This window comes from Pectinophora gossypiella, chromosome 8 (genome assembly GCF_024362695.1).
Source record: "Pectinophora gossypiella chromosome 8, ilPecGoss1.1, whole genome shotgun sequence".
Taxonomy (NCBI): domain Eukaryota; kingdom Metazoa; phylum Arthropoda; class Insecta; order Lepidoptera; family Gelechiidae; genus Pectinophora; species Pectinophora gossypiella.
This window is the reverse complement of record NC_065411.1, coordinates 15,198,545-15,216,978: the sequence shown is the minus strand read 5'-3', so window position 1 is coordinate 15,216,978 and position 18,434 is coordinate 15,198,545. Positions and strand designations below refer to the sequence as shown.

General features: G+C 38.7%; 1 protein-coding gene across 2 annotated transcripts; it reads left to right on the top strand.

Annotated features, from left to right (window-relative positions):
• The first annotated feature begins 2,441 nt into the window (after positions 1-2,441).
• On the top strand, positions 2,442-16,521 carry LOC126369229 (pro-cathepsin H-like). 2 transcript variants are annotated; one of them, XM_050013566.1, is made up of 13 exons: positions 2,443-2,587; positions 3,196-3,283; positions 4,002-4,119; positions 6,034-6,148; positions 7,335-7,461; positions 8,482-8,591; positions 9,453-9,549; positions 9,987-10,064; positions 13,631-13,860; positions 14,332-14,458; positions 14,971-15,079; positions 15,444-15,628; positions 16,230-16,521. In XM_050013566.1, exons 1-13 carry the CDS (start codon positions 2,518-2,520, stop codon positions 16,408-16,410), a joined length of 1,635 nt encoding a protein of 544 aa, XP_049869523.1. In that variant the 5' UTR covers positions 2,443-2,517; the 3' UTR covers positions 16,411-16,521. The 2 variants fall into 2 exon arrangements, with proteins under 2 accessions (XP_049869524.1, XP_049869523.1); XM_050013567.1 differs by lacking the exons at positions 13,631-13,860; positions 14,332-14,458 and having other exon boundaries at positions 2,442-2,587.
• Positions 16,522-18,434: the final 1,913 nt, after the last annotated feature.

Sequence of the window (18,434 nt, the reverse complement as noted above, 5' to 3'; positions counted from 1 at the left end):
GTTTATGTTAAAAGCCTTTGTTACCAAAGCGTCGCCAAGTTGTCAAAGCATCGCCAAGTTGTCAACGTGTAGCCAAGTTGTCAAAGCGTCGCCTAGTTGTCAACGTGTCGCCAAGATGTCAGAGCGTCGCCACATTGATAAAGTGTCGCCAAATGTTTACGTGTTGCAATCTGTGCAATGAAAGTATATTTAATTTCTTTACGAGTATATTTTGATTTTGGTTGTTATTAAGCCGCCAATGTTTAGAAAATCACATTCGAAAATATTTTTCTTTTAGAAAACTTTGATTTCAATCAATCAATAATACTTTATTGCACAACAACATATACAAAGGACATAAACATTCGAATGAATCATAAGCACAATAGGCAGCCTTATTGCGATTCATTTATCGATCGATTTTTTTTCGATTTCATCCATTTTATTTCTATCTTGCCTATTTCTAACATGCGCAACGTGATAAAATTATCGATCGATTCAATAAATTTTGTCGAAATCGCTAATTTTGTTTTCTCCCTAACATGCCATTTTGTCAAAACGACATAACTTATTAGCACCAAACGGCCTCCGTGGTCCAGTGGTTGAGCGTTGGGCTCACGATCCGGAGGTCCTGGATTCGGTTCCCGGTGGGGACATATCACAAAAATTACTTTGTGGTCCCTAGTTTGGTTAGGACATTACAGTCTGATCACCTGATTGTCCGAAAGTAAGACGATCTGTGATTCGGAAGGCATGTTAAGCCGTTGGTCCCGGTTACTGATGTTAGTCGGTAGTCGTTATATGAGTCATGTCAGGGGCCTTTGGCGGCTCAATAGTAACCCTGACATCAGGGTTGATGAGGTTGGTAATTCACCTCACAACCCACACAATAGAAGAAGAAGCACCAATCGACAAAACGACTTAATTATATCGTCAGAATCGATAAAATGACCGTGAGAATTTTATCACATTGCGCATGTTAGCTCTACTGGTAAAAAATGAAACAACCGTGTCTATTGCGAGATTTTGTTAACAAAAATCACACCCGAATGTGATTTTTCGAAAAAGCTCTTAAGTGGTTTTCAGGCGACGAAATGTCCGATAAATAACAAAGTAACTAAATGCAAAATATTATCAGTAGGGTAGGTTGATTTCGCAATTTTATTATTACCTACCATTTCTAGTCCATAATTAATTATATTATAATGTTAATTAAAACACGATAAGGTTTAAAATGTTTAAATTACATTGATAGCCTGTTTACATAATAAAATATTCATTACGTACATAATGCATTTTTTTTAGATAATTTAAGGGTGTTATACGTTAGATTTGACTCGCCTTGTTAATTATGACTCTCTCAAATCTGGTGTAAGAAGTCTGTATTCATAATTAAGTTCCCATATTGAATAACATAATGAATGAGATAGCAAACTCTCTTTGAGAGTAAACCGATTTGGATGAAAATTGGAAAAGACAAAAATCTTTGAAAATTTGATAGCATGGAATTTTTATAATGCTTCTTTCTTAACGTAGATTTGCCGCAATTTGGCATTGAGTACTTGGACGGACAGATGAGGAAGCCTGAGGGCTCTTATCTGGAAACCATATGGATAAAATCTATAATTATAATTTATTAAAACAACAACAGTTTAACAATTGGCTTGACAATTATCGGCAGCGATACGGCTCGCCACCTATCACGTTTGTTTACAGAAGTCAGGCCAGGCGCGCACTACGAGTTTTTCGCCGCGCGGCAGAAAAAAGCAGCGGCATAATGTCGCACTGTAATACTGTACCAGTTTTAAATTGTATTGCGCGCATTTGACGGCAGAGCCACTGCAGCGGCGCACTATGGATCGAAAAATGGCTTTCATAGACATAGGGATTTCAAATTTTAAGTGGCTGTTTTTTTGCTGGATATAGCTTCTATTACCTATTACTATATAGGAAAATAATACCCGAGTTGATTCTGTGCAAAATCGGATGAATTATAATTTATTTACGAAAAATTTGTATGGATCTACTATGAAAAATCCGATTATCTCGAAAACGGCAAAAAAAACCTTCCTCCGCTTATGCACATAATTAACTCGGGTATCATTTTCCTATATAGTAATAGGTAATAGAAGCTATATCCAGCAAAAAAACCGCCACTTAAAATTTGAACTCCCTATTTCTATGAAAGCCATTTTTCGATCCATAGTGCGGCGCAGTATTACAGTGCGACATTATGCCGCTGCCTTTTTCTGCCGCGCGGCGAAAAACTCGTAGTGCGCGCCTGGCCTGATAGAATGTTCGATGACGTGTGACTTAGTTCATCTTGCGATTGATGTACCTCTGACTACCCTTATTAGGATTTAGGATATAGTCGTGAGCTTATGTTATGGTATAATTATTAAAAAAAAAACATTACGGTGTATACTCCCTGTAATGTTCGGTCAGAATGGTATAAATAGACCAATGTGACTTGCTATTCACTATTAGTAGTAGTCAGCGGTAACTAGTGGTAGTTGATGGTCACCAGTGGTAGATTCCATGATGAAGACTCTAGTGGGTCTACTGGTTCTGGCTGCAATAGTTGATGTCAGCTATGGGTACGCTTTAGGTAACAAATCAGCATTATTTTTCCATAATTTTACACGTGTTGTTGCTTTGTTAATGAAGGCCTTCAACGCTCCTCATTTGTCCGGCCAAGTAGTTAATGCTGTTGGCAAACCAACAAATTTACTTTTGTTGTAATATTTTAATATGGCAATTCTCTCTCTCTCTGCTACCAACTATAACAACGATGACATTGTCTTCCTCAATTTAATTAATAATAAATTAATTATTATCAGTAACAATCAGTGCGGGTCATTAAAGTAGTGCATTAGTGGACCCACAAACTCGGTCCGGTTCGGTGCACCTAGTACTGTACAAATGCCATCTGAGGCAAATCTACAATAAATGACGGCTCAGTCACGATACCTCATCCTGTATACTTCATACACACCATCCTGTATGCTTCATATGCTCTCATTCTTGCCGTGTACCGCCTAAGTGCGAGCGAGACGCAGTCATTCGGCCATTAGACTCAAGTAAGACCCAGGGGAGGTGAGGTATGCGCGCGATACGAAATAGTGCGGGGCGGGGTTACAGTTCTATTCGTAGTATTAATCTTCATTCTATGACGACAGTAGACGAAGAATGTAAACAAAGCACTTATTCTTCCAGCACCAGCTATAGAATGGCCTGCAGAATACCATTTCAACGCGGAAGAAGTCAATCTTGGCACCGGAATAATGAAGCCTTTTGAGATATGGTAAGAAACAATAATTAATCATTACTTATTTTGGAGGCAGAATAGCTGTCCATCCGACTATTCTACTAGGCTATTCTGCCTCCAATGTGACCGGGTGTTTTAAACAAAGTTTGGCTTTGCTAGTCACATTCGAGCGCACGAGAGAAGAGACTGAGGTCGCCGTTGTCGGATACAACAAGGAGGTTTATTTTAAAAAAAAGTAAAATCGAAAAAAAAAACGAAAATAATCGATTTTTTTCTTGACGGAAAATTCCTCTTGATATCAAACTCAGAATCATGGTCTGAATCATCTCCCTCAGTATTCGTTACAATGTCACTAACACCCTGTATATTTACTCTCGTGAACATGCTGAAGATAAATCTGAAATTAATTTTCATATTCATTCTTTTCGGGGTTGGGACATTGGGGACATTGTCGAAATCACTATGTGAGACTGTCCTTTGTTTGGTAAGGACTTTTCAGGCTTGAATCACCTGATTGTCCGAAAAAGTAAGATGATTCCGTGCTTCGGAGGGCACGTTAAGCCGTTGGTCCCGGCTATTAGCCGTAAAAACACCTCCACCAACCCGCATTGGAGCAGCGTGGTGGAGTATGCTCCATACCCCCTCCGGTTGATTGAGGGGAGGCCTGTGCCCAGCAGTGGGACGTATATAGGCAGTTAAAAAAAACATTCTTTTGGCCATAAGAGACCATAAACAATATTTTTTCTGTTCGCAGGTATAGTACAAAATACAACAAATCCCGTATTGACTTGTATGGCGGCACGATCTCTCGTTATTACTATGGTGTCTACTACGATGAAAACGACAAGATGCATACCGGGAAGATTTATATGGTGAGGCTCATGGGTTTTCCCCATTTTTTTTATTTGAATTTGAATTTGAATATCCGGCCACGGTGACTTCCTGCGGATCTCCTCATTTCTGATTCGATCGAGCAGGGAAATACCGAGCATAGCTCTCTCCATTGCCCGCTGAGCGACACCGAGCCTCCTCACGAGACCCATAGTAAGCGGCCACGTCATGATCCGCAGGAGAACTAAAGTCACCGACATAGCTCGGAGAATTGCAAAGCTGAAGTGGCAGTGGGCAGGACAAATAGCGAGGAGAACCGATGGACACTGGGGCGGAAGGGTTCTGGAGTGGCGACCGCGTGTCAGACGACGCTCAGTGGGTAGGCCCGCTACAAGGTGGACCGACGATCTAGTGAAGGTCGCGGGAAGCCGCTGGATGCGGGCAGCGCAGGACCGATCGTCGTGGAGATCCTTGGGGGAGGTCTATGCCCAGCAGCGGGCGTCATACGGCTGATGATGATGATCCGGCCACGTAGTGCCATCTGAGGCGAACTACAATGAGGGACTTTCAAGGCCCCTAAAAATATACATATATGGTGCTGTATACCTTTCATCATCTTCAATTTAAGAGCCACGCTCTTGTCGGTGTAGCATTTTCCACTCCAGTCTATCAAAGGCCAATTCCTTGACTTCCGAATAAGACACGACGTTAACCTTTTCTTTATTCTGTTCCATGTAAGCTCTTCTTAGTGTTCCCCTTCCTCTCTTTCCTTCTATGATGTTTTCAATAAATTCGTCGTGTCTTACACGACACATAACGACATTATATGACGTTATATGACTTTGTGTTTTGTTCGTTGTGTGTATACTTTTAATGTGATTATCATCTATTTTTCATTGCTCCGGTACATAATTATTCAAAAATACCTTTAATGTGATGGCAGAGGCATATACATAAAAAAAATTTTGCTTGATATTTGGATCAGATACGCATAGAGTATATTGCTAGCTATGTGTTATTGCTTCTCTTTATTTTGAAAAAGTATGGAAGTGTGGTGTGGATCGTCGTGGAGATCCTTGGGGGAGGCCTATGCCCAGCAGTGGGCGTCGTACGGCTGATGATGATGATGATGATGATGATGATGGAAGTAAGATAATGAACAAGATGATTGGACACTTAATAAGACACGACGAATTTATTAAAAACAACATAGAAGGGAAGCTACAAGGAAAGGGGGCAAGCGAAAGATCAAGAAGAGCTGACATGGAACAGATTAAAGAGAAGGTGAACGTCGTGTCTTATAAGGAAGTGAAATAATGCTACACCGACAAGAGCGTGGCTCTTAAATTAGTGATAAGAAAGTAACAAGCTCGACATCAGAAGACTGAAATCAATTAAAATAATAGCAGTAGTTTTTTAATTAATGGCAATTATTATTAATCTATTTTCTTATTTTTGTAATTGAAGTCTGTGTAGTTATCGTGTTTTATTAGAACAAAAGTGGACATATTTATTGTAATTATAATTATTGTAATTAGAACTGTGTTTGTCAGAAATCAAATGATTGAAACCATAATTAAAAGCTTCACTACTTGCAACGGCTACATTTCCAAATTCTGTTTGTTATTATTTTTAACATACTTATTAGTCGGGTTCAAATCCCGGTGAGGACATACCATAAAAATCGCTTTGTGAGCCCCAGTTTGGTTACGACATAACAGTTTGATCACCCGAATGTCTGTAAGTAAGATGATCTGTGCTTTGGAAGGCACGTTAAACCGGTTACTACGTACTAATGTAAATAAGTAGTATGTGAACTTTGTCGGCTCACTAATAACCCTGACACAAAGGTTGATGAGGTTGGTACAACCCACACGATAGAAGAAGCTTAGTCTAAAATGAATCTGAAGGAACCAGTGTTAATCAACCAACCAGTGAGTGTTTTTATATGACAGATTCATCCAGAAGTAGCAGATGATGACTCAGAGACGGTGATCAAATGTGATCGAGTATCAAATTATGGTGATCAGAAGGACTTCCTGCCTCCCCTTGAAGACTTCACTTATTCAGGTAAACATGTTGACTAACAACAATTAGTAGTTTATTTGATAGGCCTCGATAGTTATAATATCACACACACACACACGCACACGCTCACAAACAATTTTAAAATTTTTCTCTTATGTATCATCAAATCTCATCTCTGCTAATTTGTGTTATATAAACATAAAATAAGTAGCTATGGACACTAATCATCCGAGGGGGGAGTCTGGGGTTCTGTACTACAAGCTAACGCTTCTCACAGACCCCAGTCTCTCTCACCAACCACTGTATCATAATCTTGTTTTATTGTTAATTACCAATTATCGTGTTGATGTGAGAGTAATAAACATATTTTTATTTATTATTTATTTATATACATAGATGTATTATCGCTTTAATGGGAAGACCTAGCTAGTGATCTTAACCAGTGGAGGAAGTGTCTCTTTGTCTTTGTGTGTGTGTGTGTGTCTTTGGTCGATAGTTGCAAGGTACTTGCCGAGGACTGGTTCCAGATTTTAAACGACAGACGGGAAAAAAGACAATAATGACAGAGTCGCTTCACTATCCACACCATCTAACGATCCTCAGCTGAAATGCTAGTCATGCGGACGCTATTGACGCTCTCGTATTGGTCTTTCCAGCTATACAAGTCGTTGCCACAGAAACAATGTATAAATCATCTGATCAAGATGTAAAGGTCTATGATGATGATATTGTCGCTTTTACAACTAGTTTGAAGATAAACCACAAAAGCGACTTTTCCAAAAAATCCCGTTTGGATGTAATTTTCCTTAACAAAACCTGGATTTATTTCAAATAATTTCATTCAGAGAAAAAAATCGAGACAACAAATTTTGACCTGCGGGCCTAGCACCGTAAGCACGCGACTCTTTCTCGCCGCGATAGAGATTGTCTGTCTCGTTCTGTGCAGTACTGAGTAAGAGTGAAGGGTGACGTATGTCGAGGCGAGAAAGAGTCGCGCGCTTACGGTGCTAAGCTCGCTGGATTGAAAGTAGCGTGTCTATTGTGAAGTATTGTTAACAAAAATCACATTTGAATGTGATTTTTCTAAAAGGCGCTGACGTGGTTTAACTTGAAATAAAAAGCGTGAACAGGCGTGAATTTATGTAAGTGTATGTGAGGAACATAAGTAAAAGAGAATTTTCAGTTAATGAAGAAGCAAATTTAGATGTGTACATATTTTATCCCTTAGGTAATCAGGAACATGATGGTAAGCAAGTGCAGGTATGGACAAAGGAATACACTGACGAGGATTCTTTAAAACACGTAGACACCGTACTTCTCACCGAAATTGAGGATGAAATCGCTATACCGCTTCAGTAAGTAATAAAAAAATAAAATAATAAAAATTGTTTATTAATAAAAACATAACAAAGTTCGTTGACGAGACTTTCCAGTAACTAACAATAGTACTTGTGTTGGGAATGACTCGCAACCTCCCTTTGGATGACACAATCGGAGAATAACAAAATAAAAACCGACTTAAAGCTAGCAAGAAGAAAAACAAAAGCATGCAAAAATGAGAGAGCGTGGTGTTTGTGTGTCTTTGGGACTCTGTCGCACTAACATATTTGACATTTAGTGAGAGTTACAGTTCAAGTTGTCAAAAAAGTTAATGTGACATGGTACCAAAGTGTATACATATTAATGCTCGTGACCGTACATAATAATAATTAATTATATTTATTCATACAGTCACTGATATAAAATAGAACCGTGGATCTTAAAATTAACGTTTGCTAAATCGTATTGGTCTAACAGAAAGCTCAGTGAAGCGTAGCTACACTTAGCGAATCTTGTGTTGGATGTATTTCTGACTACCCCAATTGGGTCGTGAGCTTATGTTAAACAAGGAAATGTAAGCAAAATGTAAGCGTTAATTTTTTTTTATTACACGGCCTCCGTGGTTCTGTGGTTGAGCGTTGGGCTCACGATCCGGAGTCCCGGGTTCGAATCCCGGTGGGGACATATCACAAAATTCACTTTGTGCTCCCTAGTTTGTTAGGAAATTATAGTCCGATCACCTGATTGTCCGGAAGTAAGATGATCTGTGCTTCGGAAGACACGCTAAGCCGTTGGTCCAGGTTACTACTTACTGATGTGAGTAAGTAGTCGTTACATGAGCCATGTCAGGGCCCTTTGGCGGCTCAATAGTAACCCTGGTATCAGGGTTGGTCATTCACCTCATAGCCTACACGATAGAAGAAATATCTTTTACTTTGATCATTGTGTAATAAAATCAAATTTCTATAATATGTATAGTTTTGTTTCACGTTAGATCAAGATGGGTACTTATTGAAAATCCTATGCAGCGTTATTAATTTCACCATTTTTTTCAGCCACTACCAAAAGGCATACAACCTTCAAGATGGTTCCTTACAAGGCGATGTTGTTATCAACTATTACAACTATAACAATAAATTCCCTCCAAATACCTTCGATGTCACTAGTAAGTATAATTTAGTAGTAGTATAGTAGTTTAGTAGTATAGTAGTATAGTAGTATAGTAGTATAGTAGTATAGTAGTATAGTAGTATAGTAGTATAGTAGTATAGTAGTATAGTAGTATAGTAGTATAGTAGTATAGTAGTATAGTAGTATAGTAGTATAGTAGTGTAGTAGTATAGTATAGTATTTCATCTCAATTTTGTCGCTTAATAGTATTGGATTAAAAATTTACTAAGAGCAAACTTAAATCGAAAAAATCTCTTGTCAAACCAGAACGAGCGTGTTAACCTTTACACCACCGGGTCCTCCTCCTGTCCATGCGAAATTCTTTCGATCTATGTATCGTCATTTTATTTTTTGATTAAAATTTTCTCTTTGTGAGTTTTCCTAAGCATGAGTAACTGGCAAAAAAACAAAAACCTTTTAAAAATTTACTAAGCAACAATGTAGGTTTTAGGAGTAAAGAAATCACCTTTATAATAAAAAATCTGTTACCGTGCGAAATTCTTTTGCTTGTCTTGCGATGTTTTGAAAATAGCTGCATTGACTATTTTTGTGTTTTGGACCTGGTAATTGGCTTTATTATCAGTCTGGACAACATCTGCCGAGTCCGCCATTTTATATTTTTGTCGTGACTTGTAGGTGTGTTTGAGATGGCATTAACTACTTGACCGAACTAATGGGGAGCAATGAACGCTCTCACCTAGGCAAAATTTAAGATAAAGCGAAGGTGGGCGCTTCTGACCTATATGCCTATTGCAGAAGAGACTGTATGAAAGTTTAGCCTTTGATTAGAGTTAAATATGATTCTTTCCTCTGTATTTATAAAAAAATAATTAAAAACTATAAATTGTTTTTGCAGACTGCGATTCATGGAATGAATTCCCTCATGATTTCGAAGAAGCTGTAAAATATTTACATCCGACGATTGCAAGTGACGTCGATCTGGCATTCCACAGGTAACCGATAAACTTTAGTATTATGCTTGATATAAACGAAAAAGAAAAGGATGTTCTATTCTTCATTGTTATTCCGTTTTTCTTTTTTTTGCATTCAATTTTATGCCAGTTACATTAACAAGTATTTTATAGTAAGAAGATAGAAGGAAAAAGAGGAAGGCCAAGAACAGCTTATATTGAACAAATTAAGCAGCTAAGAACGTCGTGTCTCATAAAGAAATAAAAAATTGGCCTTTGATAGATCAGTATGGAAAATGCTACACCGATAAAAGAGCGTTGCTTAAGTTAATGATGATGATATTATCAAGAATACCTTACTATCTTCTGAATGAAGTGTATGCTGGAGTTCGAAGATTTCTTTTCCATTCGAAGATTTTTCGTTTTTGTATGTCAGATAATATTTACAGGTAAACTACTTTAATTATTGTTTTGTTCAGGTTCAAGTTGCACCATGACCGAAACTATGAGGACCATGAACACGAAATGAGACAGACGATCTTTAGGAATAATTGGCAGTAAGTATTTAAAAAAACTTGTTAATTTATTTCTTGACGATTTTTTTAGTCTAAGCTGGGGTAATGAGCCTTTAAATACAAACATTTTCAGCTAATATAGAAAATCCGATAAAAAATATTATGTCTTATTTTGCTGCTTGATGAGATACCAAGTATTGAAATTCGAGAATCCCAGGCGTCCACCAATTAAGAGGTTAAAATATAAAATGACATACATATTAAATTTAAGTTCGTAATCCATGTGAGACCAAATCAAATCAAATCAAATATACTTTATTGCACAGAACTAGAATTTCAACAATCAGACATAACACATGAATACAGTACAATTTGGGCGGCCTTATTGCTCTAGAGCAATTTCTTCCAGGCAACCAACAAAAGGAAACAAACATTTACAACTTGGATGCGGGATGGTGCAACAAAAAATAAATAAATAAATACCTAAAAGTAAAACTAAAGTTAATATAATAAATACTCTATACTATACGTACATATATTAATAAATACTCAATTTAATATAATCCATATATACTAAAAATATACCTAACCATAATCTAAAGAAAACTATAATAATAAATAATAGACTATACACACACATACAGGTATTGAAATAAATAAAATACATCATACATAATAGTAATATCCTAAGAATATCCACATAAGGATTCAAAATGAGCTCGCAACTGGTTTTTGAAGCTCTGAAGAGAGTTAGCGACTCTGATGGAAGCAGGTAAGGAGTTCCATAAGCGCACAGCTTGCACAGTAAAAGACTGGCCGTAGTAATCAGTTCGGTGGGTGGGAGCTACCAATAGCATCCTAGTGCACGATCGAGGCAGCCGTTCGTGAACTTCCGTCCTCAAACTAAAACGCTCTTTGAGGTAAGGGGGAGTATTGGGATTATGGAGGATATTGAAAAGGAGTGAGAGGATATGGGAATTTCGCCGAAGTCGTATAGGGAGCCACTTGAGCTGCGCACGGTACACCGACACATGGTCGAACTTACGCAAGCCAAACGCGAAGCGGATGGCTGCGTTCTGCAACCTCTCGAGTTTGTTGAGCAGCTCTTCAGTGAGATCCAAATAACAAACATCGGCGTAGTCAAGGATAGGAAGAAGAAGGGACTGGGAGAGAGCAATTTTCGTCTTAACGGGCAGGAAGCTACGCAAGCGCCCAAGGGACCTCAAGGAGGCAAAAATCTTCCTACTGACCTCGTTAACTTGGCGTGTCCAGGATAACGTCCTGTCAAAAAAGACGCCCAAGTTTTTGACGGTCTCGCAATAAGGTATAACAGTACCCATGAAGGAAACAGGGGAGAGACAAGGAAAATCAATTTGAGCAAGCTGCCTGCGACCACCAATGATTATGGATTGCGACTTACCGGGATTGACTGAAATACCATGTTCAGACGCCCAAGCCGCAATAGCCACTAAATCACAATTCATGACACAAACAGCCTGCTGAATACTTTCCACAGGTACATGGGTGTAAATCTGCAAATCATCCGCATACAAGTGGTAGGAACAGGTAAGACTCCGGGAAATGGAGTTAATAAAGATGGAAAATAGGAGTGGAGAAAGGACGCCACCTTGTGGGACTCCAGCCGTGATGCTGCACCAGTCAGACAACATGCCGTCAACCTTGACGCGCTGCCGACGACCCTCAAGGTAGCTACGGAACCAGTCTGTGACGGATGAGGAGACGTTTAATAATTTTAAAAAGGACAGTAGGACGTCAAAATCAACACTATTGAACGCATTGCTAAAGTCAAGGAGAGTAAGCAGTGTCACTTCCTGACGCTCCATACCCATGCGGATATCATCGGATACCTTGACCAGAGAAGTAACTGTGCTATGCCCCGGACGAAAGCCAGACTGCAATGCGTTCATTAGATGACCTTTGGAGAGGAAGGAAAACAACTGGTGATGAACCACACGTTCAAGCACCTTTGATAGGAAAGGAAGTATGGAGATGGGACGGTAATGGGATAAGGAAGATGGGCTAGATATCTTGGGAATAGGGACTACAATAGCTTGCTTCCAAATGTTGGGAAAGGTAGATGAAAACAGCGAGGAATTAAGGATATGAGTAATCACAGGAAGGATAATATCAAGGATAGGGATAAGCATATTGCGGCTGATATCATCACCGCCAACAGCGTTAGAGGAAATGGACAGGATTTTTTTTCTAACATCATTTTCCGAAACTGGAGTGAAATCTAAAGAGTTAGGAGAAGAGATAGGGGAATTATTTAGGCGTTGTAAAGTGACAGACTTAGTTGCGGAATCGAAACTAGCTGCACCAGAAGTAAAATGCATGTTGAGAGCATCAACATCTACGTCAGAAGGGGGGTTGGGCTTCGATTTCCCAATACCAAGAGTATTGAGAAACTTCCACACCTGAGGGGGATCACCATTAGCAACTGAAGCAAAGATGTAACGGCGCTGAGCATCCCTACACGCAGTATTGCTCCGATTCCTAGCACTCCTGTACCTATCCTTATTGCGCTCAGATGAGTTGAGCTTGTAGCGAGTTCTCGCATTAGCTTTCTTAGCCATAAGCACCCGCAGCTCATCAGTTAACCAAGGTGCTGGGAAATGCTTTAGGCGAACAGCTCGTACAGGCGCATGCTTATCATAAAGATTGGTCAGGAGTGAGTTGAACACGTTGACCTTATCATCAACTGAATCAGCGCCATACACGAGGTCCCAGTCAACACCGCAAGCATCATGCCCCAGTTGATCACAGTTCATGTCTTTAAAATTACGCTGGAAAAGAATTTTAGCTTTGGCTTTAGGGGGACGAATTCGATAAGAGAGGAAAAGCAAATCGTGATAAGAAAAGGCATCAGCAGCGAATTGCCCACGGGAATCAACATGATCAAGAGAGGACACTATTGAAAGGTCAAGTAAGGACGGGACACAGTTCGGAACATGATGAGTAGAATTAGACGGCAGGATATGCAGATTAGCACCTTCAACTATAGAGCGAAGTTGTTGGGAACGGGAATCGTTCTTCAAAAGGCACGTGTTAAAGTCCCCTAATATCAATGTATGTTGATACAATGGGACAAACTCCTGAAGGAGACCGTCAAAACCAGGAAAATAGTTAACGCTTCTGTCAGGAGAATAGAAGACCCCCAAGAGAACCCTTACGTGCGATAAGGACACCTCCAGGAAGAGATGTTCAGCCGAGCCCGAATATTCAGGCGGAGACTTACTAATAATTTTATACGGGATTTGGCCGCGCAAATAAATGGCCACCCCGCCACAGCGACATCCAATACGGTCATTCCGAATTAGCTGGAACCCAGGGATAGGATATAATGATGAAGAGAGGCCGGGCTTCAGAAACGATTCGGAAATGAGGATGGCATCCAAGTTTTTTACACTAAAAGAGGCTAGCATGTCGGGATAATGACTAGGTACACTTTGCGAGACCTGAATTAATCAAAGATAACTTGCAGCCACTGTTGATACGAAGTCCTAAGATGAATATGATGAATCTTACGACGATAATCAGTCCAAAACTACTTACTTAGTAAATATTCGTCTTCATACTATTTTCAGCTTAATTGTTGACACCAACTCCCAAAACCTCGGCTACACTCTAGCCCTGAATCAGTTTGCTGATAAAACTCCAGCAGAACTGGCATACTTGAACGGAGTCATGACGTCAGATCCGATCAGAGAAGGCACACATCCGTTCCCTCATACTTTGGAGGAAATTGAAGACATGGTTAACAATATGCCGAAGAATTTTGATTTGAGAGACTATGGCGTGATCTCACCAGTTCGAAGTAAGTGTTTCGATATCTTTGACATCTTTCTTTCTTATGGTTACCTCACTGCTGAGGATCGTGATTGTACGTAATCTTCTGCCGTTGGATTTGGTTCTATGCCATCTGTACAGCTCCTTGAATAGGGCCCTCTGCTTTTAACTTGATCGGTACTCTCTCTCTAGCATGCCTATCTTCAATCTTGTCCAGAATAATGTATATTTCCAGACAGTACAATGCGAACATCCATATCTTTAGTAATTATTTGATAAGGTAACAACCCCCTCACGCTTAAACCACTGAAGATGTGTACATGAAAATAGGCACATAAATCTAAACACTGGGATGAATATTACACTACTTTTGAAACAAGAACTTAGAGCACTTTTTAAAGACGGACTTTTTGTAATTTCCGCTATTACTGACAATCACGAAGAAAAGCTGATCAACAATAATTTCAGAATTTTTAATGTTAATGTTGGTTCTTCCAAGATCAAGCGCATTGCGGTTCTTGTTGGGCATTTGCTGCTGCAGCTACGATGGAGGGGGTGCTAGCTAGAGCTAATGGAGGGAGAGTGATGGATCTCAGCGAGCAGTCTCTGGTGGACTGCGCTTGGGCGTAAGTGTTGATACCTTGGTACCGTGACATTTAAAATCTTAAGCTGTAGCTTCATTTAGGCGACGGGTCTTGTCTTCTCTTGTCTTGATATGCAGTATTTTGTTATCTTAGTCTATTAAGCTAATAATGTAGCTAAATAGCTACATTATTGTGCAAAAGCCTCCCCCCTCTCTTCTTCCACGGTTTCTTATCCAGACTGAATTTCTGATCTATCAAAGGTATCCGGATCTTCTTTTTATTATAGGCCAAATTCTGTTCCGGCGGTCTATACGTACTCATTTGGGGATGCTTTTGTGCTTCTTTGCCGATTACGATGTTTTATTATTATGTTGGGAATGGTTTTAACTTATCTAAAACGGGAATTGAATATTTTTATTGTGTTATATGTTTTTTTATAATATTGGACACAATGCAAAAATTGTTCAGAAATAACTAAACTCGAAACTTAATCGAGTATACGACACAAAACAGGTACCTACAAATATTTTTAGAAATCTCTAATTTTTTAACAGATTTAAAAGCCACGGATGCCAAGGAACTCGGGCTATAGATGCAGTCTATGAATACCTACTGAAGCATGGCATTCCCACTGTACGGGAATATGGACCTTATTTAGAAGAGGTAAGTATTTTAAAACATTATATAACCCTAAAATATGCATAAAATGAGTCTATTGTATTGGTAGTTCTTTGATGATCGTCTGGTACATTAGGTTAAAAAAAATTGCGACACGTCATATGGATTATATTCTTCAACATGAAAAAAATTCAAAAAATCTCTCGCATCTGTAGCTACTTAACTCAGTAACGCAATTGTGTAGATACACTGATTTCGAGATTTTCAAAGGTTGGGGACTGGTGACTTAGTACAAGGGTAATCCTTTTACAATTGCAATGTTAGCGTACTTACTAACTAAGAATATATTATTTGGTTTGTGTTTTTAAGTGGAGAAATAAACTTTTTACTAATGTGAGTTGTCTTACAGGATGGATATTGCAACATCAATAATATGACCGAGGTGTATAGAATCTCAGGGTTCGTTGGGGTCACCAGTAACAGTCCTAACGCATTAAAAGCAGCCGTCTACAAATACGGTCCTGTGACTGTCGGTGTCTTGGTCACTCAGAAGATGTGGTTCTATAAGAGTGGAGTCTTGTATGACATGGAATGGTGAGGAGCTTTCTTTTTAAGATTTTAACTGTTTATTTTGATTTTCACCCGGATCTTCAGAAGGACTTGTAATAATGCTTTGATTAGCTTTATTGTAAATGCTTTTGAAGACAGTGGCTGATTCAGAATTTTCTTTTAGGAGAGGTTTGACATAAAAAATAATAATAAGGGGCCTCTACGTGTTGGCTTTGGCCCCACGCAAGCCTTCCAAAAGTACGGGACTCCATAGACCTCAGATATGGAAACGACATAAATTCATTCATTCCAGATTACCATATCCAATAAATTAAATTAATACAATTATTGTTAACATTCAAAATTATGATTATCATTATTAAAAGAATAAAATAGTTATTATTGCCCTGAGGTGTGGAGGCTTCGATTAAAATTGTACTGTAAGAAGGTTTATGTGTACTTTTACTTATGACTACTTTGGATTATGCAGTTCGACCGACTTTCTATTTGCACCAACTTCTGAATTCAGATTCTTACGTTATATTCAACAAAACATTATTTCTTACTTTTTATTTTACAGATTTAGATTTTATATTTATTGCCATTTTAATTTCCTTACTGAACTTTTATGATGTATATTTTACAGTGTTCCAGGCCCAATGAACCACGCAGTGACTCTCATAGGCTACGGAGAAAGAGATGGCGACCTTTACTGGCTCATCAAGAACTCCTGGGGCGAAATCTGGGGGCAATCTGGGTACCTCCTGCTTTCTGCCAAGAATGACAACTGCAACACTATGCATTGTCCGTTCTACCCTATCATATAGATATTTGTGCTAAATTGACTCACTTAAGACGACCAAAAGCTATGTTTAATGTTATGTTAGTTTTGTATAGTACTGTAAGTTAGTGCCTAATTAATTCCACGTGCCACTGAATTCGTCTTTTTATTTTTCTCCTATCGTGTGAGTTTGGGAGACCAATGATCGACCTCATCAGCCCTGCAGGTCTAACATCCGCATCGTGATAAAGGTACATCCATCGTAAGATGAACCGATGAGTGGGTGATCCACTCTTCACACACCCTTCATCTTTGCCATCTTTAGATTACTTGAATTTCCAAGGACTTCTGACGTCAGTTTCAGGTAGATGTACGACTAGGTGCCCATTCATGTTTCGTTGTAATTTTATTTTCTTCGAAATCCCATTTTTGTATCTAATATTCACAAAAATGAACTTAGACAAATATCAGCAAAATCGCTCTTCGTTCGCACTGGCACCTACCCGCACCTTACCTTAGCCAATGGCTGGTAATTTTTCTCCCTTTTTATTACTATTTGCTTTTAGGCGCAGTTTTATAGTCCCTTTTCCAGGCAATTGTGGGCCCAAGCCTTTGGCTACGATATCAAATCAAAATGTATTGCTGGGAGAAAGGGGGCTTTTTATACCTTCTAGCTTTCAGGAATGAGTAGACTAACGGTCTATGTTTTCGGCCTTTTAAGTATAAAATGCATAAATATATATTTATTATTTAAGTACTTTCTTTTGTGATGCAAATACGTAGGTATCTTTATTATTCGAGAGAAGTTAGGTAAGTAAGTATGTGGATGTATACGGATTAGGTAAGGTAATTACGGGACATCATACAAGAGACTAAAATCAACCCAAATTGACATTGAAAAACATTTTTTCTCCGTAGATTTCTTCTTGTTTCAACAATTTATCACTATTTGGCCCTCATATCTTACAATATGATACTTCTGCATTTTATAAGAATAAAAACATAACATAAACAGCTCACACAGGTTGTTAGTGATATAGTAACGAATACTGAGGGGGATGATTCAGACCATGATTCTGAGTTGTTATCAAGTGGAATTTCTTGTCGGAAAAGCTATGAAAGTTTTAGTGTTTTATTTTAATTATTTTCAGTTCCATACTTTTACGACGGACAATTTCACTTGATATCAACTCAGATTCATGGTCTGAATCATGCCTTAAAGTTTTCGTTACGATGTCACTAACATCCTGTAGATACTTGCTTCGTGGTCAGGCAGCAATTTTCCATCGCAAAAGTATAGAATCGAAAAATGTAGAATCTTGTGACGGAAAATTCCACTTGATATTAACCCAGAATCATGGTCTGAATCACCCAGTATTCGTTACGATCTCACTAACACCCTATAGGTACTTATCCAAATTCAAATACATTTCCACCGCCGTTATGTCTTATCAAATTCGATTTCTATGCTGGTCTTGGGTCATGTTCATCATCTCCCTAGCATTGTCCAGTTTTCACGAGGTCCGCTTACCTAACCTGAAGATTTGACAGGTCCGGTTTTTTTACAGAAACGACTGCCTGTCTGACCTTCCAACCCGTGAACGGAAAACCAGCCCAACACAGGATAGGTCACATACCTCTGAAACGCACTTCTCGGGTATTTGGGTTTCTTCACGATGTTTTCCTTCACCGCTGAGCACTCGAGTAGCAGGTCATGTTATCTAAGTCATTTAGATCCGTGGAAACTGTAAAAAATCTAGACTCATTAAGGAAAAAAACTTGTCACCAATCTTTTCAAGTAACCATCAGAGAACAAAAACTATACATTTTTTGTGTAAATTATGCTGTAAAAATGCTGCAGAATAACCTTTTAAACAGCAATTTCTTAATGGAAATTTGCATCTGCATTTTTCAAATGCAGCATTTCCGTAATTTTCACAATTTTTAAAATGCGACGAGCATTAAAATAGTAGGGACGTGTCAGACATGGCTATAATAATAATTGTTCTCGGGTTTTCTGACTCATTTTCTGTTGACAAAAGTAAAATAAAAATATAATTTTAAAAAATA

What these genes read in the sequence shown, in the direction of transcription:
- LOC126369229 (XM_050013566.1), top strand. Translation starts at nt 2,518, where the DNA reads ATGATGAAGACTCTAGTGGGTCTACTGGTTCTGGCTGCAATAGTTGAT. An exon ending in CAGCTATGGGTACGCTTTAG is followed by an intron (nt 2,588 to 3,195) that starts GTAACAAATCAG and finishes TTATTCTTCCAG; the next exon opens with CACCAGCTATAGAATGGCCT. An exon ending in ATGGACCTTATTTAGAAGAG is followed by an intron (nt 15,080 to 15,443) that starts GTAAGTATTTTA and finishes GTTGTCTTACAG; the next exon opens with GATGGATATTGCAACATCAA.